The sequence below is a fragment of the Panthera tigris genome, chromosome A2 (assembly GCF_018350195.1).
Source record: "Panthera tigris isolate Pti1 chromosome A2, P.tigris_Pti1_mat1.1, whole genome shotgun sequence".
Lineage (NCBI taxonomy): Eukaryota > Metazoa > Chordata > Mammalia > Carnivora > Felidae > Panthera > Panthera tigris.
This window is the reverse complement of record NC_056661.1, coordinates 114,595,079-114,618,515: the sequence shown is the minus strand read 5'-3', so window position 1 is coordinate 114,618,515 and position 23,437 is coordinate 114,595,079. Positions and strand designations below refer to the sequence as shown.

The 23,437-nt window shown below is 37.3% G+C and overlaps 1 protein-coding gene across 1 annotated transcript; it reads left to right on the top strand.

The window, feature by feature from the left end:
• The first annotated feature begins 1,007 nt into the window (after positions 1-1,007).
• On the top strand, positions 1,008-22,941 carry TRA2A (transformer 2 alpha homolog). The gene is made up of 8 exons (XM_007089054.3): positions 1,008-1,218; positions 11,556-11,689; positions 15,342-15,507; positions 17,045-17,233; positions 19,937-20,052; positions 21,117-21,242; positions 21,735-21,802; positions 21,959-22,941. The coding sequence occupies exons 1-8, from the start codon at positions 1,183-1,185 to the stop codon at positions 21,967-21,969; spliced, it is 846 nt and encodes a 281-aa protein (XP_007089116.1). The 5' UTR covers positions 1,008-1,182; the 3' UTR covers positions 21,970-22,941.
• The last annotated feature ends 496 nt before the right edge of the window (positions 22,942-23,437 follow it).

Here is a 23,437-nt window from a genome sequence, read left to right as displayed (position 1 = left end):
AACTTAAGTGTTCTCACCAAAAATAAATAAATAAATAAATCAAATGGACTGCTTGAATTGAGATGATGGAAGGGTTGCAGTTAAAGTCAATGACAAACTTCATAAGTAAGCAAGTGACTGAAGGAGAGTGGAGAGCAAGAGTCTTGCAGCAAAGGAACACAAGGAACTGAGAGTCTAGGATGTTGGAGCACGCATCTACATGGGTAGCGAAACCACCAAGTTTAAGACTGCTGCAGTGTTGAAGAGGGCAGAAAAAGAGGAGCAAAGTAAGTGACTGCATCAAGGAGAGACAGTGTTTGATAAAGTCTGATATGGAATTCAAAACTGAACTTATTACAGGGAGTGGTCTGACTCTTGATTTCAGTTCAGGTCATGATCTCATGGTTGGTGGAATTGAACCCTCATCAGACCCTGCGCTGACAGCACGGAGTCAGCTTGGGATTCTCTCCTTCCTTAGCTCTCTGCCCCTCTCCCATTAGTGCAGAGTGCTCTGTCTCAAAATAAATTAAAAATTTTAAAAGAAATTGACACAGTTGTCTTTGCGTGGAGACTGGAGCCAGCCAGGAGCGAGGCAAGGAACTGTGATTTTTCAGTATAAACTACCTGCGCATGTATTATGTCAATAACATTACAAAGGGCAAAAGGTTGAAGAAAAATAACAGAAGTGCTGAAAATACCCCAACATAAAACCGTATTAATTATATACTGTATACGCTCCCAGTTTTTTTCTGTACCATCAGAATCCATTTTGAAAATATTTAAAGGGCCCAAGATCAATAAAAGCTCATCTGGCGACTGAAAATCTTCAAAACAACTGACGTTAAAAAGGGGTCCTAAGTTTTGAGACCACTCAGCCGAGGATTCGATTCCAACGTGCCAAGACTCAGCATACACGCCATTCCCCCACCCGCTAGGCCGGGACCGCCACAAAGCCTCGCGGGAGGCGGGGCCATGCCGTCACAGAGACGTCCCGCCCCCTTACGTCGCGCTCTAGGAGGCCAGAAGGTTTCTGGCGGGGCCGGCGCCATTTTGCCGGAGCCTGCGACCGAGTGGGAGTGGAGTGGAGCGGCCGTTGTTGCCGACTCTTTCCTCCTCCCCACGGTCCAGTCAGCGGTTGATTAGGCCATCGGCCCTCAAGCCGAGACTTGTCTCTCATTTAGTTTTGGGGAGCGTCTGGCCGACATGAGTGATGTAGAGGAGAACAACTTCGAGGGCAGAGTGAGTACAAAGCCGCGGGAGCCGTCTTCGGCGGCGGCCCGATGCTCGGGGTTTCACGGGGACGAGCGCGGTCGGGCGGGGTTGCGGGGAGTCCTGCGGGGTCCCGCGGGGAGCAGCCTCTGGAGCCATCACGGTTGTTTCCTCACATACCAAGATGGCTTCTGGGTTCCACTCTTTCCCCAAACACCACGGATAACCCCCTCTCCCCCTTTTTTTGGAGACTGACTGATACCTGGACTCCTAGGTCCGATTTCCCCCCGCAGTGGCGCGCTCCCTTCTCCCCACCCCTGAGGCTTCCTTATCTCTGTTCCGAGGAGTGGGTCCCCGTCGCGGTGGGGCGGGAGGAGACGGCAGGGAGTTCCCCTCCGGCCGGATAGTGGTAGGTGCTTCCTGCGGTGGCATTTCTGGCGACCCCGAGCATCGTAGAGGGTCTCGGGGTCGAAACTGCGCGGGGCTGTTGTCCGGGCGGGGAGAAGCTGGCGTGGGACTAGCTGGGGCCTGTGTCTCCTTGGCTCTCTATTGCAGTGAGCGGCCGCGTCTCTGTTGGAACCGGCGGCGTTGCGTCTATAAAGGCGAAAGCCTTGAGGTTGAAGGTGGGACGAGCCTAATGAAGTGGTTAGTCAACGACCGCACCGACCCTTAAGCGTTCTTAAGACGAGAGCTGTGAGGGGAAAACTACGCAAGGAGCCCTTTTCCCTTAATGTCCCTTCTACTTTCTTTTCACTTCAAAATGAATGTGGAAATGCTATAACGCCTGATTTTTTAATTCCTTGATGTTGGGTTTTTTTCTCTCTTCTTTATATCTCAACTTCTAATGCTTTCCTTCCTATGATCTTTCATCTAAAAACCACTTCTTTACAGGTCTTTACGGTAAAAAAAAAAAAAAAATCTTACATAACTGAACAAATTTTGTGGCTCAGTATTTTGAAAATAGCTAGTCAGTTTATACTGTTCTCTACTCAAAACGTTACCTGAAAATTACAGGCCCTCTCCCATTTCTCTCCTCACCGCAGCCCCCAGCAAAGAGGGCCTCAGGGATTTTCATTATTTGGGGTCGATGAATATAAACATCACCAAGATACGTTATCCTCAGCCTAAATACACTAGAACGTTAATCAGTGTTTGAGTTCTACTTCCGAAGTTACCTTACAGTGGTAATTGGTGGAAGTGGTTTAGTGTTAAACCCTGAAAAGAAAATCCCCAGGCAGCATGTTCTTGCTGTTGTGTTGGTATTCTGGTTACTAGGGGAAACGCATAAAAGCCTTTAAGGTGTGTGCTGGTTGGAATGAATTTTGGCTTTTTTAGAAGTTCGTAATAAAAGTACTTAGAAGCAGACAGTGAAATCGGAAGGTTGATTGAGGCTTTTATTCTTTGTGAGGAAAGAGATTTAAATAGGTTAGAAACAAAACTTTTTTAATGCCTGTAAGATTGGATTTTTTAAATGAAATCTGGGTCACAGATACAAGTGAGTAGTCGAACCTGCTTATTTTTTAGTGTGGCGTATTGATTGTCCCAACAAAACTTTTTAAAACTCTTCTAATAAAAATATGTGGTGATAATTATAAGCTGATTGTTTTGATAACATTAGGTAGTTGTGGGAAGAAATTTGGCTGCCCATTAATCTTTCCTTCCGTTGACTTTAGTACAGAAATTTATTTTTTGTTAATGTTTGTTTTGATTTGGTTTGTGGGGAAGTGAAGAGGACTACTATTTGGGACCTTATTGTCCTTTAAGTTCTTACTTTTTAATTAGTCATCAAATTGAGGAATGGAACAAGTTTGGGGTAATTGACACTTTACCCACCTAAGAAGGCAGTATATGTAAGATCCCCACCCAATTTTAAGCTAAAATGTATGTAGGCATTAACATTTTATGTTAATAGAAAACGGGTTCTTCCTCCTCCCTGCCCCTTACAGTGTTTACTGTCATAGAAAATATTTTTTGACATGTGATACCCAAGTGTATGTTAGTGTAAATGAACTCAGTAGATTGAATAATGCGTTCGCCCACCCTTACCTGTTACATCTTTTTTTTCTTTTGTAGGTTGGGGTAATTGTCTTTATTTGTTATTGGTTAAAGAATTAGAAGAATGCCAGAAGCTTTTCTGAGGGTGTACTTTTTTCTTTTTTAAAATTGTTTCTTAACAACAGTTTAACATTCACTAGTGCTTTTGGTTTCTAAACTGTTGTGATTTCTTAGCTGCTAGCCAGCAGTTTAAAAAAGTTTTTAAACAATATAGTTGTCATGTTATCTTTGTATCTAAATGTAATGACCATTTAGAAACACTCAAAAAAGGATTTTCAAATGATGTTTTTGAGGTTTTTAAGTAGTTATACTTCAAATTTTGTAACTAAAATGAAGTAGAGAAAACATTGACGGATCAGTTGAGATTTCATTTGCTTTACCTTTAGAATAAATAGCACATATTAACCCCATGTTACTGAAAAGATATTTGGAATTAGAGGGCAACTTTTTTATAGCATTTCAGAATCTTAACCACACCACACCTCCTCCCCCGATTTTTGATATGTTTTCTAATTTATTCCTCACGATACTTTTGTGAGGGCTAGAGTATTCTTAGCCATTTTAGAAAGTAAAGCAGGCCTAGAAGACCATGCCAGGAATCTGAGATTTACAGGTCCCAGTCCATTGCTCATTGCATACATTATGCTGTATATATTTTGATTTACTTTTTAAAAAGGAGCACATGTACTTGAGCATCTCAGACATTAATAGAGTTTGTGAGAAACAGTTTACAGGAGCTTAATTTTCCACTGTAGATTAATGTTTCTTCCATTGTAGAGGACTGGAATAAAAGAACGTGGGGAAAGAAAATATAACTGGCTGAATTTTGTTATAAGTAACCCTAACAGTTAACCCAATCAAAATTCCCTTCTGCCTAAGGTAAAACTGTCAAGCATCTGCTGCCTTTTAAGTAAAGGTCAGGTGTTCTTGAGGGAAATAGAACTTGGATTCTAATTTGAGGTGACTGTCAGCTCAAATCTGGGTAAAAGTATATAATCACGTTCCCTGCGATAGAAGTAATAAGGAATTCAGAAAATGAAGCTGGGTGATTTTGTGAGGTAGGGGAAAGGGAAAGCTTTACCTAACACTGGATCTTACAGTTAAGGAATAGATGACAATGAGGAGGTTGCTGGTGCAGTAATAGATGATAGATTTGACTAGATATGCAGTTAGATAATAGAGGGTTTTGAATTCTAGATTTAGGGATTTGGACTTAATCCAATATGCTATAAGAAGGCATGTATGGATTCTTAATTCTGGGAGTGGCATAATGAAAGGAAATTTAGCAAAGAACAGAGGGACTGGTGGTACAAGAAGAGCAGCAAGGCACACGAGGTATTTAAGGAAGGAAATTGTAAAGACTCTGGTCCGTAAAGAATGAGACATTTTTACTTTAAAATAAGTAGTAGGTTCCTTAAAACAATTTGCTTGGGACATGTATATTAAGTTTACAGAAATATTTTATTTTTTAAAAATTTTTTTTCAACGTTTTTTATTTATTTTTGGGACAGAGAGAGACAGAGCATGAACAGGGGAGGGGCAGAGAGAGAGGGAGACAGAATCGGAAACAGGCTCCAGGCTCCGAGCCATCAGCCCAGAGCCTGACGCGGGGCTCGAACTCACGGACCGCGAGATCGTGACCTGGCTGAAGTAGGACGCTTAACCGACTGCGCCACCCAGGCGCCCCAGTTTACAGAAATATTTTAAATGGAAATGTCTTTCTGAGCTGAGAGTGAGGCTGGTACTTGAGCTGTGCCTTTCCATGTCATCTTCATAAAGAGTTGTTTGCTTCCCACAGCTTCGATTAAAGTTAGGATTTAGGTCTCCAAAAAATGTTTAGACTTCTTCATAGAAATTATGGGGAATGGAAATTTTCATTTTACTTATTCACCCTCTACCCCTAATTTTTTTTTAACGTAACTTAGAATAACGTTAAGTCCATTTTTTTCTCATTCATTGGCCCATGGTTTTTAATAGAGGTTAAAGATTTTCATGTAGGGTCTGTCTTATAATTCCACAGTTGAAGAGGAAAAATGCTACTTGTCTCCTTTTCAGAGTTTGTTAGAGCTTCTTGAGTAGCTAGAATATTTTTAAGTGACTCCTAGTGTTCCTCTTAACACATGATATGGTTTGACTGGATGACAGAAGCAAAGAGCAAAATAAAAATTCGTCTGTACCAGTTTGGAATTAAAATGTGTGTGCGTTAAGATATTTTGTTAAAGAATAGCAGAAATAGCGGAAGCTTTTTTCTTCTCTGAATCCTGATTTGTAATAATTGGGGTGATGATTGAGCTATTCAAAACCCATCTTGGTGACTGGCTTCTTTTTAAAAATAAAATAAAACTGGGCTTAAAATTTTTCTATTGATGAAACTTTAATAAATGTGGGAGTACAAGGGAGGTTTGCGCTCTCCCTTCCTTTTAAAAAAATAGGAATAAAAAAGAATCTCTATTTTACAGATAAGAATGTCAGCGTTTAGCTTTTAAAAATACTTAGTTCAGTTTCTTAAGCAATTTAATTTCATATATATCATCACATCAACTTGTTACAAAAGGGTAAGACTTTCTTTCCCATAGTAGTGACAGTATTAAACTTGACAGTCTTGTTTTACGTTTAATTTATTTATTAAAGTTTAGTGCTTTCATCCAGTTTTAATGCTTTTTTTATTCCCTCTGGATTTTTAAGCAAGGAATTGCTAAACTTAAGGAAACATTTTTAATGCTCAAATTTTAATATTTGAGATTCTTTCGCTGCTCAATATAGGTAGAAGGTAGGATTTCTAAAGGGAGCAATGTAACTAATTGTACCCCCAGTGCAGATTTGTCACAGATGCTTAATGATTCGTGCCATTCCAAAAATGAGAATAAAAAATCTTGAGATCTGAAAGAATGTGAAGGGATTTAAATATTTAGGAATGAGCTTTGTTTACGGATTTACAGAATTTATTTACCTATGGTCTGTGTAGTGTAACAAGTGTGAAATGGCCAAGGATAATCAATAGTTTCTTAGAACCTTTCTGACAGTGTAAAAACCTACTCTTTGATACTATCATTGGGTGCTCAGGCATCAAATAACTAACCCTGGGACCTTTGTAAAAGGTATATAGTCACATGCTAAATTAGTTAATACTGATTGTTATTTGTTCACCTGTCCTACCAGATTTAGCAGGACAGAAGTGCAGGTGAGGAAGCGTTAATGATCAGATGGGGAAAAGAATCTGGAAACAGTGTTTAAAAAAAAAAAAAAGTTAAGAGGGGAATAATGAAGGAAATGTGGTTTCCCTCCCTCCTCTAGATTATTGCCAATATATAGTTGTATATAATCCTTATTGTCTCATGATTTTCACCAAAATGAAATTTTGAATTATGAGTGACTAGGCCTGACCAATCTGAGGTAGAAGAAAAGTTATTTTTTTTAAACTAAGGCCCTGTAGTTTACTCAAGATTCATAAATATTCCCATGATATTAGAAGATGAGAACCTAAGAAATTCTATAGCAGGTTCTTAGTAAAATTTTTTAGCTATTATTTATTGGCTTTTAATATAACTAAATTTTTTTCATGTTAAAATTGGTCATGACATATCAGCTAGCCAGTTTATTGACCACACTTAAAATTTGTAGAAAAGGCTATAAATATTTCAGGTGATTTCATGGTTGTGACTAGTTTATATTTCATTATTTATGCATAAGTAACAATTCTAAATTTCTTTAAGCATCTCCAAAATCATTCCAAACTGTAGAGAATGTAAAGACAAAGTGTTAGTATATCTGTGAGCCTTTGCAGATGGAAAGACCACTTTAACCTCACTTAGAATGCAGCACACAAGTGTTTTCTTTTTAAGGAATTACTCTGATAGCAGTTATGGGTTAAGACAGTGAAAGTATTTCTTTTATAAGCTTAAGAGTCTAAGAGAAGCAGCCTATCATACTCAAGAGGAAGGAGGCAGAACAGCTGTTTATGTAGACTGAAATTAAAGAATTGGATAAACACAGGTTTCCAATAAGCCCTAAAGAATGAAGTTCTTAGTACAATAAATATTATAAGCTATTTGAGTATTTTAAGTACACCACCACCCCCACCCCACCCCCCACCACCCCCACCCCCCCGCTTTGGGACATAAAATTTGCCTAAATGCACTAGTGTACTTTTATGGACATAGATTTCCAATTTCATAAAGTAGTGGGAAAATATATTTTGAGAGAGCTTGTTTTTTAAAGTTTATACTATTATCATAGAAACTTGAATTTGTATAAACTTGGCACTATTGGTATGGAATTTGCATTGCCATAATATTAGAATGGGTTACAGCTTAGCATTTATATTGTGATGTGTTCATTTTAATGGGCTTTCAAGTACTAAACATATATGTTGAAATTTTTTTCTTCCATCTATTATGATACTAGCTGTATTAAAAGACTGCAATTATTGCTTACCTTAGGAATTGTTCATGTTCTGCAACAATGTGTGCATATGTTTAATAACCTTTTTTTCTTGATTAAAAGAATAGTACATGGTTGTTGTAGTTATGTACGGTGTGTAAAATGCTGCTGTATTTTAACACAGATTGCTTGAATTGGATATACCGTGGTACATTCCTAGTATTGTGGTTAGCTCTCTCGTTTTTATTTTTGGCTGTGTCCTTCAGCTGCCACCAGAGGTACCTTGATAATAAAGAATAGTTGAAAGAACCGACACCGTTTAAGCAGGTTGTACTATGAGAACTTTCTGCCTGGCTTCTGGTTTATAGTAGGTAAGGTAGACTGGAAGCCTGTTTAAGATTGCTTATAAAAATTTGGATATGACTTGGTTGAGTCATTCTGTCCATTTTTTTTATTTTAATGGTTGTTGGATCCGAATGCAGGTTACTGAAGAATTTGCAGAATTTCTTGACTGGGCAGCTTTAAGAGCCGATTCAGTGTAATCAAGTGAAACAGGACAGATAACAGCCCTTCTCAGTATTTTATTTAAGTTTTATGTATTTCTCCGGGGGAAAAGTTGAAGTTATGATTTTGTAATAAAGATAAGTCTCAAAGGTAGAAAAGGATAATCTAGCATTTGTCCACAAAGGTTGTAGGTTGGTTTCTAATGCACAATTTAGTGAAAATGGTACTTCGTACCAGCTTTTGACAAATAAGTTACTTAAAAATGGCAAATATTAATTGATATGACCATTTTTCTTTGTGAAGACTGTTAACTATATCAGTTCTTAGAATGAGGGGCCTTTTTTTTGTATTACAGTAAAAATTCTGAAGAATTAGTTTATTCTTCAAGTTAAGTTCACTGACAGTTACTAATTTTACCTTTTTAGATTGTATCTAAATTGTTTTCAGAGGTTAAAATGATAGTGACAACTTTGTAACCAGTTGTTAACAAGGGAGGTAAGAGGACTGTTTCTTAACCTTGAATGATTCCATGAAGAAATTTATGCAGATTTAAGTTTTCATGATAGAAAAACTGAAGGATAAGCAACAAAAGAGGTATTAGGTGTTTGTGAAACCTTAGATAATTAAAAAGCAAGACTTCTTTTATTTTTTTTAATGTTTATTTATTTTTGAGAGAGACAAATGGACAGAATGCAAATAGGGGAGGGGTAGAGAGAGAGGGAGACACAGAACCAGGCTCCAGGCTCTGAGCTGTCAACACAGAGCCCGAAGAGGAGCTGGAACTCATGAGCTGGGAGATCATGACCTGGGCCACAGTTGGCCACCCAACCAACTGAGCCACCCAGGTGCCCCAGCAAGACTTCTTTTAAAATAGCCTAATGTCTTTTGAAAAAATACTCTGTCATGTCTTAATGTTTTAACAAACCAAAAGGAAAGTTTAGTTTTTTCCAGTAAGTTCTGTGCCAGAACTGAGATTGAAACTTTAAATTTTAAGATGTTACTAAGTTAGCTTGTTTACATTAATTTCTAAGAAATGGCAATTTTCAGCACTATTGAATAATTTTCAGTTGTTATATTTATTTCTGAGGGAAGACTTGAAAATCAAACATACACATATTTGGACCATAATATTTTTACCATGTACTAGAAAGCTTCACATAAGCATTTAAGAAAAAACTTAGATTTTAATATAAGACTGATTTATACAGTTGTAAAATTAAACATTTTACGGTGTCACAGAGTATTCTGCTATGTATGTAAACATGAACTGTGGTCATATAGTGTTTCATCTACTGCTGTTCAACAGCATAAATGAATAACATAGGATCTGTGTTATAGAAGGGAAAGCAGAGAGGGGAAGATACTCTTTTCACCTTAATGAACCAGCCTGTGTAATGCTTCAATTACAAGCAAATTGGCCATACTTTTTTTTTTTTTTTTTTTTGAAGTACAGAATATGCTGCTTTTACAGTTTTCAGTGAATGAAAAAGCCTAAATTGCTGTCCCTGCTCCAGTCATCTGTCCAGGAATTTAGAGACTATAGAGAATTTAGAGAGATGTGGTGAAAGACTTACAGGTAGCTAAATGGGAAAGGTTGATATTGAAGGAAAAGGTAGCTATATGTTTCAGTTTTGTTTGCATCTGAAAAAATAAATAGGCCTGGCAGCATTTGTACAGTTCTTGATAAGTAAATCTTTGGACATTAAACTCAAAGAGAAAGTTTTAAGGAAGTTGCATGATAGTCTTATGGCATAAATGAAAATGCGTGTGAGGTTGGGGTAATTATTTACAATGATAATCAAGGCGTAAATGGACAGAGAAACCGGACTGTCCCATCCTACTTTGGTCGTAATCATATATCTGTCAGATTAAGAAACAGTCTCTTATTCAGTTTTAAATCATTTGATTTGGAAAGTTTTGATTTATATCCAACTTTTTCAGAAGCCAGTCAGTTTTCTGATATAGGATATAGTTACTGAAGGGAATATATGTATGTGTAACTGCATAAAACATGGAAAACTAATAAAATTGGTGGGATCAAAAAATAAAGACCATGATACTAATTGTATAATTTTTTGTACATTATGATACTTCATGATAATACAGAATATTAAAATGGCACAGTTGCAAAATTACATGTATTAGTAATTTATAAGCCAAAGGGGGCATTTTAAGAATTTCATGTCCTCTTTTCCCCGTAAGTTTATCTTTGTGCTTTATTTCAGAACATATGTTTCTGGTTAAGTTGGAGTGTGCAAAGATAGTGGTCAAACATAATTGGGAAAAGATGTTAGTAATTTCACTAATTTTTTTTTTTTTTTTTTTTTTTTTACTTTGAACATCAGCATGTGTTCTCTAATAATTGAGTTTAGGTAGATGTGTGCAAATTTCAGCCCAGAATGCTTTGCTTTAACTGTATCTTGGTATCTTAGCATGGCTTAGTGAAAGCTCATTTTAAGATAACTAAGACTTCAAGTTATAAATTAGTAAATACTTAATACATACGTGGGGGGGATTACAGTTAATGTTAGATTTATGCTTGGATTAATTATTTATATTAAAATTGTTCACATTTTAGGAAATAGGATGAAACATGAAAGGGGAGGAGGGTGAAGAATATGGTAAAAAACATTTAGAGAAATTCAGTAAATTTTCTTTAATTGTTAGAAACTAGACTTTTGAAAAATTTTAAAGATTATAAAATTGTTTTTTAATAAACTAGTTATTTGCACTTTACCTGCTGGCTTTTCCATTTGGTAGATAACATTCTGAACTCCAGCAGAGTTTTATAATCCCCACGTGCTTAAATATACTAAATGTTCTTTTTCCATTAAGGTTAATGTTCGTGAAGAAATTGAAGAGTTTTTTCCAAGAATGTGGAAGATAAATCAAGATAAAAGAAGGCTAATGAAAAGTATTAAAGATCAGAAAATTAAAATTGAATGGGGGAAAAAATTGAACAGAAGATTGGTCAGATAGAAGCACTTGAATATTTTTTTTAAGGCTATTTTGAATTGTTTGAATTGGGGAAGAATACACGAAGTATGAAAAATGAAAAACTCAATGAAGAATGAAGAGAAGTAGAAAGCAAGAGTGAAGTAGAATTAAAAGAATCTGGAAGAATGAATGGGTCCTAGGTTAAGTAAATGTATGGTTTATGTTCCAGTGTCTGTATGATCAAGTTGTAGATGAATTTGCATGATTACTTAGTTAATAGAGAATTGGTGATCTGGTTCAAGTAGGGAATTATTGAGGACAGTTAGCAGTATTAACAATGGGTTATTAATGAGCTGAAATTTTTTCTGGAGGGTGTTGCCTAACCATTTGTTTTTCAGGAGCAATCAATATAAATAATTACGGTACTTTAAATGTTAGGTGTTAGGCATCTACGTGACCAGTGCCATTTGTAATACTGTCTTCTTTGTTAGGAGTCTCGCTCTCAGTCAAAATCTCCAACGGGAACTCCTGCTCGTGTAAAATCGGAGAGCAGGTCAGGATCTCGTAGTCCATCAAGGGTTTCCAAACACTCTGAATCCCATTCTCGATCAAGATCAAAATCCAGGTAAGTGTGCTTAAAATAGTACTTAAAATGCTTTCCTTGGATTTTTCAGAGCAAAGTGGTTTTTTACTAAATTCCTTGTTTTTGCTGCATTTTGTATAAAGATTAGACCAAAGACCAAAGAAATTTCATCCAAAACATGAAGTAGTTTTTCTCAAACTGTGGAGTTTAGAAATGAATGTTCTAGGGGTGCCTGGGTGGCTCAGTCAGTTAAGTGTCAGTCTCTTGATCTCGTTTCAGCTCATGATCTCATGGTCTTGGAATCTAGCTCCTATTGGGCTCTGCACTGAGTGTGGAGCCTGCTTGGGATTCTCTCTCTCCCTACCCCCTTCCCTACTCTCATGCATGTACGCTCTCCCAAAATAAATAAATAAAAGATTTTTTTTTTAATGAGTGTTCTAGATAAATATTTAGATAAGGCAGAGTCATCTCTTAGCCCAGTTAACCTATCAGATGCTGGCTGTTAATATAGATTCAATATGTATTGATTGATTTAAATGCATTTGGCATCTGAGGATTGGTTTTTTATTTCAGTATTTGTACAACCAAAAGGTAAATTTCTCCATTGGATACTTGGCATGTAATTTAGAGCGGAGAAGGTTGATGTGTCTATGTTGTACTGGCTATCACAATGATTTGAGAAGCTGTTTCAAGATTCATATTCCAGCTACATCCTTTACCTGAAGATTGTGACTCAGTAGGTCTAGGTTGGAACTCTTGTCGATGTAATTTTTTTTTCTTTTTTTTCTTTTTTTAAGTTTTTATTTTGATAGAGATGGAGATAACATGAGTCGGGGAATGGCAGAGAGAGAATCCCAAGTAGGCTCTGCACTGTCAGTGCAGGCTGCATGTGGGGCTCAAACTCACAAAACCATGAGGTCATGACCTGGGCCAAAACTGAGAGTCAGATAGTGATGCTTAATTAACTGAGCCACCCAGGCGCCCCTATAATTTCTTAATTGGAGACATAATTTCTTTGTGTAGAGTTTGTTTGCAAGGGAGCATGAGACAAAAAAAATCCATTAAAAGGCTATACTTTTCTTGAGTCCACAGCTATCTTTTCTGTCATATCCACGATCCAACTTGATTCACTAACCACTCTAATTAAATCATGTGCAGAATAGCACTGTGTAGAATTTGGGTGTGCAAATGGAAATGAGCATGTTTTCATTTTAGGACCTTCACACTTGTTGTTCTCGGCCTAGAATTCTCTTCCCTCAGATATTCAGTCACTTAATTCATTCTCTGTGTGCCACCTGAGAACGTTAAAGAACATACACACCTTATTGCCTTACTCTTAATTTTTTTTCGTAATACTTACCACTATCTGATTCAGAGAAAAGCTTAGGCACTCCTGAAGGGTTTTTAATTTATGTCATTTATCATTACTGTTTAAAAATAACAGTTGAAGGGCACCTGGGTGGTTCAGTTGTCTTAAGTGTCTGACTTAGGCTCAGGTCATATCTCAAGGTTCATTGGTTCTACCCATACATCAGGCTCTCTGCTGTCAGCACAGAGCCTGCTTTGAATTCTCTGTCACCCTCGCTGTCTCTGCCCCTTCCCGCCCCGCGAAAAATATTTTTCATTTTTTTTAATGTTTATTTATTTTTGAGAGAGTGTGAATAGGGGAGGAGCAGAGAGAGAGAGGGAGACACAGAATCCAAAGCATGGTCCAGGCTCTAAGCTGTCAACACAGAGCCTGATGCGGGGCTCGAACCCATGAACTGTGAGATCATGACCTGAGCCAAAGTCAGACACTAAGCCAACTGAGCCACCCAGGCGCCCCAACAATTGATATTTTAAGTGACAGGATTTCTTATTAATGTTTGTTTATCTTTTACAGTGAGGCTGTAAATTAGTGTTAAGGAAAATGGGAAATCTCTATATCTTAAATGTGCTAGGAACTACATCTCCAGGTCTTGCCAAGGAACTTTTGCTTTTGCTGTTCCTAGAATACTTTTCCCCTGTCTACCTAGTAAAATGTCTCCCAGCTTCATTGTTAGCCTTCTTTGTTTTGAATAATCTTCCCTTGTTAGTTTAATTCTCTTCACGCATGTGCTCTCTTTTTAGACACTCTGGCCCTTAGCATGTATAACATTTATTGAATGCCTTAAACAAATTATTTTGTAAGACTGTGATCGCTCCATGGGGTGCCTGGATGGCTCAGTTGGTTAAGCGTCCGACTTCAGCTCAGGTCACGATCTCGCGGTCCGTGAGTTCGAGCCCCGTGTCGGGCTCTGGGCTGATGGCTCAGAGCCTGGAGCCTGCTCCTGATTCTGTGTCTCCGTCTCTCTCTGCCCCTCCCCCGTTCATGCTCTGTCTCTCTCTGTCTCAAAAAATAAATAAACGTAAAAAAAAAAAAAAGGACTGTGATCGCTCGCTCCTGGTCTGTGTGTTTATCAAAGATGGATCATGTGAATAGTAAATAAATAGCAGAGTGGCTGGAAATAGAGAAAGGAGAAGAACTAGGGAATCAGCAGGGGAAAGACAAGTGAGATGCTGTAGTAAACTTGAAGAAATGAAGACTGTTAGACATGAAGACTATTACACGGGCATTTAGGTTGTTGGATTAATTTAGGAGATGCTGGATTGCAGTGGGCTAAAGAAAGATTGGAAAGGAAATGACACTTAACAGTGAAGGGAATGTAGAACTATATTGAGAAGATGGTAAGAATCAAAGGATTTTACTGTGGTGATAATGACAGTTGGTGATTGGTCTTTGTTATGGTAAGATACACATAACAAAATTTACAGTCTTGGGGCACCTGGGTGGCTCAAGTCAGTTGAGCTTCCAGCTTTGGCTCAGGTCATGATCTCACAGTTCATGGGTTCGAGCCCCGCATCGGGCTCTGTGCTAACAACTCGGAGCCTGGAGCCTGCTTCAGATTCTATGTCTGTCTGTCTCCCTCTCCCTCTTCTTCTGTCCCTTCCTCCCTCCCCCTCTGTCCCTTCCTCCCTCCCCCTCCCCCTCTCTCCCCCTCCCTCTCTCTCCCCCTCCCTCTCTCTCCCCCTCTCTCTCTCTCTGCCTGCCCCTCCCTCACTCACATTCTGTCTCTCAAAAATAAGTAAACATTTAAAAAAAAATTTTTTTTTTTTAATTGACAGTCTTAACCATGTTTAAGTGTGCTATTGAGTAGTGGTATTAAATACATTCACATTGTGCAACCATCACTACCATCTGTCCCAGAACTCTTCGTCCTGTAAAACAAACTCTATACCCATTGAACAGTGGCCCCTTGTTTTCCCCCTCTCCCAGCCCTTGGCAGCCACCATTTTACTTGCTAGCTATATGGTTTTGACTACTCTAAGAACCTTATATAAGTGGAATCACAGTATTTGTCTTTTGGTGGCTGGCTTGTTTGCCTTAGCATAATGTCCTCAGGGTTCATCCATGTCTCAGAATATTGCAGGATTTCCTTAGTGCTTGTTTTGTGTTTTTCTTTTAAAAGAAGATAGAGGTGTAACATGCTTGTAAGGTATAGTGTGAAAAGAGTGAATGTAGAAGGGATAGACTGAGAACAAGATGACTGTATGATTAAGAGAACAAGAAGAATATACTTGCCTCAGAAAGTAAAAAGGAGCTGGGGTACATGTATAAATCCTTGGCATTACCCATTTGCTTCAGTATTTTCACTTAAATTTATTTCTCTCACAGGTCGAGGTCAAGGAGGCATTCTCATAGACGTTACACTCGATCCAGATCCCATTCTCACTCTCATAGGAGACGATCTCGAAGTAGGTCATATACACCTGAATACCGGCGTCGTAGAAGCCGAAGTCACTCTCCAATGTCTAACCGGAGAAGACATACAGGCAGCAGGGTATGTAGTTTTAAAAAATTAATGAAAACTTATTTTGTCTTAGGTGTTTAGTTATAGCATAATATCTTGCTTTCATGAGACTAGACCGTCTTTTTGGATTTTTTTGGTTTTTGTTGTTGTTTTTTTTTTTTTTAACATTCATTCATTTTTTTGAGAGAGATAGTATGAGCGCAGGAAAGACAGAGAGAGAGGGAGACACAGAATCCAAAGCAGGCTCAGGCTCTGAGCTATCAGCACAGAGCCAGATGCAGGACTTGAACTCACGAACAGTGAGATCATGACCTGAGCCAAAGTTGGACACTTAACTAACTGAGCCACCCAGGCACCCCTAGACCGTTATTTTAAACGGTCCAGGGGCACCTGGCTGGTTTAGTCGGTGGAGCATGCGACTCTTGATCTTCAGGTTATGAGTTCGAGCCCCTCATTGTGTGTAGAGATTACTTAGGAAATAAAAAATAAATAAAGTGATATTCCAGAAACATCCTTAAGCATATGAATATTATTTATATTCATTTAAATATATTTTATTTTCTTGGGGTACCTGGGTGGTTTAGTCAGTTAAATGTCCAACTCTTGTTTTCAGCTCAAAATGTGATCTTATGGTTCATGGGTTTCAGCCCCAACTGCAGGGCCTGCTTGGGATTCTCTGTCTCTCAAGATAAATATTAAAAAATATATATTTTTTATATATTTTATTTTCTTGACTTTTGAGTGAAAAGTTGAAATTTGTGAAGAAAATATATGTTCTACGAATTAAAATGAAAAACTGAGCTGAAAATATTGAGATTAAAAACTTTTGGTGGAGGCTGAGGGAAGCTGGCAGGGAAATACATGTAGTAATAATAATAGCTAACACACATTCAGCACTGTGCAGAGGTTTTCAATGCATGTAATAGATAAGCAAGTTGAGCCTTGGATATGTGACATTGATGTTTGGATTTTGGCTAACTGGCAGAGTCCAGGTTTCAACCAGGCTGCTTGCCTCAAACTTCCTGTGCTTAACTTTGGTGCTGTGTTTTCCCTCTATGTGATACTGAATCATTTAACTGTAACAGAATCTGCTGTTATTTAATGATGCTTTGAAATGTGTAAGTACATTTTTCAAGTTAGGATTGTGGGAAAATTGAAAGAATATCCTTAATGAAAATGGAGGAAAGCACTTAAAGATGAAGTCATATTAAGTACAAATCTGTAAGGTATATAACATTTGAATAAGCCACGAATAAGGCTTTAAATTTAAACTAGGATGGATTCTTTGGATACATTCTGAAAATTGCGGGACTAGAAATAGAAAGTAGGGATGTTTTTATTTAGGATACAACTGGATGTATACTCCAAAGAAGGGGTGAGTGTACTGTATGTAAACTGTAAAATATTACTCATCTGGGTTTTTTCCTCTTAAATTCTTCTTTCCAAGTAACTTGAAGTAGTGTATAGTCTTTGTGTATTAGATGAGGTGTTCAAAGTATTTCTGTGTGGCTTAATTTTTACTTCAGTTTGGAGCTTGAAATTAAATCACATCTTAAATATTCAACAGGCAAATCCAGATCCCAACACTTGCCTTGGAGTGTTTGGCCTCAGTTTGTACACAACAGAGAGAGATCTTCGTGAAGTATTTTCTCGATACGGACCATTGAGTGGTGTCAATGTGGTTTATGATCAGCGAACTGGACGATCACGAGGATTTGCTTTTGTTTATTTTGAAAGAATAGATGACTCAAAGGAGGTAATTTTATAATTATCTGTCAATTTGACATTTTTGAGGTACATAATTATAATGTCAGGTTATTGTTAAAAGTTGACTGATAGTCTCCCAGTTCCATAACATGTTCTCTTTCATTCCCTGACCTGAGTCTATTCAAACTCTTCCTCTCAGTGTTACAGTTTGGGAAGTGAGATGTATGTGTTTGAGTTAATAGAAAAAATAAAGCATATGAATATTCTTCTTTGACTAAGTCTTATTCATACTCCCAAGAAGGTGATTAAACTAACTTTCTAGAAATTCTATGGTATTTTCAGTTGTCTGGCAAGCTCAGTTGGTGGAGCATGCAACTCTTGATCTGGGGGTTGTGAATTCAAGCCCCATGCTGGGTGTAGAGATTACTTAAAAATAAAATCTTTTTTTAAAAGTTAAAGAGAAACTATATAATATTTAGGTTAATCTGTTTAATTTTGTGTCACATGAGCTCCCCATGTATAGAGTATGTTTCCATTCATACTCATCTATTTTTGTTCTATAATTAAAATATACCTAGAAAAAACTGGTCTTTTTTCATTTCTTTTTTTTTTTTTTTTAATTTTTTTTTTCTTTTTTTCAACGTTTTTTATTGATTTTTGGGACAGAGAGAGACAGAGCATGAATGGGGGAGGGGCAGAGAGAGAGGGAGACACAGAATCAGAAACAGGCTCCAGGCTCCAGGCTCCGAGCCATCAGCCCAGAGCCCAACGCGGGGCTCGAACTCACGGACCACGAGTTCGTGACCTGGCTGAAGTCGGACGCTTAACCGACTGCGCCACCCAGGCGCCCCTCTTTTTTCATTTCTTGTTTTTATTGCCATTCTTCATTTTCCTAATAGTGATCATAATCAATATCAATGATTTGAAATTGTGCTATTTTTTTTTAAGAAATTGCTTTTTTAATTATTTTTTAAATTTATTTTGAGAGAGACAGACACAGTGTAAGTTGGGGACAGGGAGAGAGAGAATCCCAAGCAGGCTTTGCGCTGCCAGTACAGAGTCTGATGTTGGGCTTGAATTCACAAAACCACGAGATCATGACCTGAGCCGAAACCAATGGTCGGATGCTTAACCAGCTTAGTCACCCAGGCACCCCGGAAGTTGTGCTATTCTAATGTATTTGATAGTGGAATATAAAGGGAGCAGTAGGCTTACTTTCTCTATACTAGAGTTCATAGCGATCGGGTTAGAAAATTCCATTTTAAGGAATTTGAAGCCCATTGTTGAGTTTTTATCAAAACTTTTTTTGTTCTTATCGAACCTTAATAAATGTCAGGTACCTGGCTAGTTCAGTTGGTAGAGCATGTGACTCTTGATCTCAGGGTCGTGAGTTTGAGCCTCACGTTGGTACTATTTTACCTATAGTAGTTATCCAATTACTATTTTACATGTGATAGTAGTTGGATATGGGTTGTTGCTCTATGTATCAACAGTATTTGATTGCGACATAAACAGTCATAATAAAAGTTCGCATATTTTTCAAAAATAATAGATGCTAGTGGCATCTAGTGGATAGAGGCCAAAAATGATACTAAACATCTTACAATTATAGTGCACAAGCTAGCCACCCACAACATAGAATTAGCAGTCCCAAAGTGCAAAGGTTGAAAAACCCCAGATAATTCTAACAAAATAATCCTCCAGGTTGTAAATCATTTATGTAATAGACGTTCTAATTAGCATTCTCTAAATGTTTTAATCTGTCAAATATTACCTTTTTTGGTTACATATTTGTGATTTATTTCTGGTCTCAAGGGATAAAGTTATAAGCTTAAAAAGTAGCTGGAGGAGGTGCCTGAGTGGCTCACTTGGTTAAGCAGCCTGCTCTTTGATAATCTGCTCAGTTGGTGATCTCCTGGTTCATCCCAGTGTCTCGGGGGCTCCGTACTGAGCATGGAGCTTGCTTGGGATTCTCTCTCCTCACTGCCTCTTGTGTGTGCTCTGTCTCTCTCAAAAAAAAAAAAAAATTAGTAAACATTTTTTTTTTTTAATAAAAATACTAGGATATCTGACCTGAAGTGAAGGTTGTGAAGTATAAAACAATACCACAATTAAGATTTTTTTAAATATGAAACTTATTTGTCCTAGCTCTTGATTCTTCCCACAACCACTCCGCCTGGTTTATTTCCTTTATAAGATAAAATGAAATTGGTTCCAAAGAACTTTGTAATGTACTTGAATTATTGTCACATTTATTGGTATTCGTGCCAAAGGGCAGAATGTTAGGGAATGTGAGCACAGGTATAAAGACAGGAGCATTTGTTGGCCGGTTTAAAAGTTCTTTTATATTTGGAGTTCACTAGGTGGCGGTGTGTTACCTAAGAAATAGTTTTAGGTGAGCTGAATGGCAGTTTCTGCTTTGAGTTGCCTAGACTGAAACTAGTAACTGCAGCCTCGAGAGTTATGCAGGCTTCCCAACTTGTGTGGTTTTTTTCTCTGTAGCTGCCCCCAGTGTTTCAGCAGAGGGATGCTTAAGTGTCTGTGTGTACATTAGAAAACTCAATACTATTGACATGCATAGAGCAAGGATTAATAATATAAAATCCTGGTCCTTATTGTTTAGGAAAGAAGTGTTTAGAGAATTTTAATTTTTTTTGACTTCAAATGGAAAATGTGTTAAATTTGTTGGCAGTTTTAGTAGTTTCTTCTTAGTAAAATATGCATGACTTTCTGTGCCTGTTCTCTGTTAAAGGCAATGGAAAGAGCAAATGGAATGGAGCTGGATGGTCGAAGAATTCGTGTGGATTATTCTATTACCAAGAGAGCGCACACACCTACACCTGGCATCTACATGGGCAGACCAACTCAGTAAGATAACATGTTTTCTAAGCTAAACTGTAAGAGCCAGAAATTCACCAGAAATGCATGCAAATTTTTTTATTAATTAGCACATAAAATGATTTTTTCCTATAATTAGAATGGAAAGCTTAATTTGTACATATTCTAATATCTGTTTGAGGAGGGGGACAAATTAAAGCCATCACAGTTGTTCCTGACTCTTTGCTTGATGCTAATACAAATAGAAAAATTATTAAAGATGAGAAAAATAGTGTATGCTTTTAAGCATTCTCTTTCTATTCTTACATGACTTTGGAAGCCTTGTGAATAGGGAAGGGTTATTGGATAGTGATACATATTTTTTTTTTAAGTCAGTTTTCACATTGCAGAAAATAAAGAGGCTTTTATATATGTTTTTTTTAATATAATACAACCAAAGACAGTATTGCTAAGAATGAAAGAAGGAATTACTTTCAGTTATTTTGAAGCCTTGCTGAGGAAAATGTAGGGTTTGGCAAGGAGAGCCTACAGAAAACTAAAGTGAAAATAATGTACCTATGATTAGGAGTTGGGAAAAGTACAGGAGAAAGTGCTTAGAGTTTAAATTCACTGCCAAAGTCTTATAAACCAGATCTCAAAATTGTTGTAGTGATGCGCCTCAGTGTAAGGTAGTTAATTCTTTTTGCTGTTCCGGGTTGGTTAACCTTTTTTAATTCATGATGTTTATTAATTGCATCTGAATTAGTCTTAAGGACTCACATCTTAAGCATTTTGGTACTGTTTCCTAGCACAGTGCTTCATTTCACCTTGTTGAAAAGAAAAGGTCCTGCTGGTTTGAGTAGTATAAAAGAGCAGTTTATAATTTGGAGAGTTTTGGGAAATCATTCCTGGTTATTTATGTAATGAATAGGAAGCCAAAGCAGAATAATACCATGGGAGTCAGCAAAGTGAGATGTGGAGGTAACCGACGCGAAAAGGGATAATCTTTCTTTCTACATTGTCTTCCCTCCTTCCTCCGTTTTATTTAAGCACCAGTTGGTATTAAATGATACTGGAAAATCACATTGATGTAAAATTTTTATATTTTTCTGTAGTAGTGGCGGTGGCGGTGGCGGAGGTGGTGGTGGAGGTGGAGGAGGTGGCAGGCGTCGGGATTCTTACTATGATAGAGGATATGATCGTGGGTATGACAGATATGAAGACTATGATTACCGGTACAGGTAATGTTTTAATTTGTAATTTTCATTCTAAATTAGATTATAATAGTATTTAGTACTTTTAATTTTTGTTTCATATACATTAATAAAATATTTAAAATAGATTTTACAGGGACATGCCTAGGTGGCTCAGTTGGTTAAGCAACTGACTTCAGCTCAGGTCACGATCTCAATTTATAAATTCAGGCTCTGCACTTTTGCAGAGCCTGCTTGGGATTCTCTCCCCCTCTGTCACTGCCCCTCCCCCACTTGTGCTTTTTTTCTCTCAAAATTAAGTAACTTTAAAAAAATAGATTTTATATGATGGTTTCTTGAGGAAGGGGGAAATTATTTTCTCAAGATTGAGAACAGAGGTCAGTAATCTGTATTTGCCAATATTTTGTTGTGTCATATGCTTGCTGTTCTAGTATTAATTGGCACACAGAGAATGTAATGGTTATTTTCATCTGCCTCAGTGATTATGTGGTATGCAAAGTAATCTTTTATTTCCTACAGAAGAAGATCACCTTCTCCTTACTATAGTCGATACAGATCACGATCAAGATCTCGTTCCTACAGTCCACGTATGTACACTTTTACTTTGTGGCATTAAGAACCATTCGTAATCAATGGTTTATTTTAGAAAATCAGCATATATGGAGATTGTTCATAGTTTGACGAATAGTAGGCAAGTCAAACTATAATTGTCATTTTGACTTTTATTTTTTGCTCTCTTTCAGGACGCTATTGATAAACAGAATGGTTGCAGATGAGGACATCTTTCTCTCTCTCTCTCTCTTTTTTTTTTTTTTGGTTTAGTTTGGTGTGTTTCGTTTTTTGTTTTTGTTTTTGTTTTTGATTTTGGTTTGGTTTCTGTTTTGTTTAATTCTGGATTTCCCCAAGCTTCTAATCCTTCTTACTCCTTTAAAAAGAACCTTTGAAAAAAAAAAATCTTTGGTTTATTTACCATCTACACTTTGTCAGTTGTATTGCTGTTTCCACCCCTTTTAGTATACTCTTAAAGATGTAATTGTTGTCATTTTGAGTAAACATCTTAAGTAAAAAAGGAATCCCCAGTGTTACACTTTGTAAATGTTTTTTTTTTTTTTTCCTTTGCTTTGCTTTTACAGAAAATTAACTCCTGGCTAATCAAATGAGGAAAGAAATGATCTTTTTAAAGCTTCTTTTGTGTTAGATATTGTATTAGACATTGTACTAGAGACCTGCATTTAAAACTCCTTTTTTAACAACTTTTGGGAAAGATAGTAACACATAAAGTAGTTCAGTCATGTCAAGTTTGTCTGGGGTGGCATGGAGCAGTCAAATAGTGTAGAAAGTTTGAAGCTATAAAAGAAAACACTTGGTCATTTCTTTTGAAGAATGAAATTTTTGAACCCTAAAAATTGTCCTTTTTTTTTCTTTTTTTTTTTTTTAAGAGATGAAAAGCTTGTGGACTCCTACAAAACATGTTGTATTTAAAATACATCTGTTAAAATTTAAAGTGTGATTTTTGTGTTGAATTTATTGAAGTTTAAGTATTCCCTTAATCAGTGAAGGACAACTCTTATTTATTACTTAGAGCAATTGTATACTTTGCTGTTAGAAATTTTGGTATTGGGACAATGGTTAAGCAGGCTATTATTGTATAGTATAGAGTCCTTAGAAGATAAGTGTGAGGAAAAGTAGTCTCCTTTCAAATAAAAGTTAATTTCTTTGAAAATGAGACTGTCTCTTTTATTGTGGTAGAATGGGAAACTATAACTGGATTGATTTGGGAACCAGTCCCTTTCCTAACATATTTGCTATACCTGATTGTATAATTCTGTCTCTTCCTCAGTCTTTAAAATTTTTTTTAAGGTTTATTTCTTGAGAGAGAGAGACAGAGTACAAGCTGGGGAGGGGCAGAGAGAGAGGGAAACACAGAATCTGAAGCAGGCTCCAGGCTCTGAGCTGTCAGCACAAAGTCTGACTGGGGGTCAAACTCATGAACTATCAGATCATGAGCTGAGCTGAAGTTAGACACTTAACCAACTGAGCTACCCAGGTGCTTCCTCTTCCTCTTCCTCCTGCTTCCCTTTCTGTCAGCCAAGTTGTTGATATTGACAGTATTCAATACCAGGCACCGTGGTGAAGGAAAGATAATATGGTTTATGTCTTCAAGAAGCCCACATTCTAATAGGGAACATACTCTAATGTTAGGTGAAAGTGTTTTAGCAAAG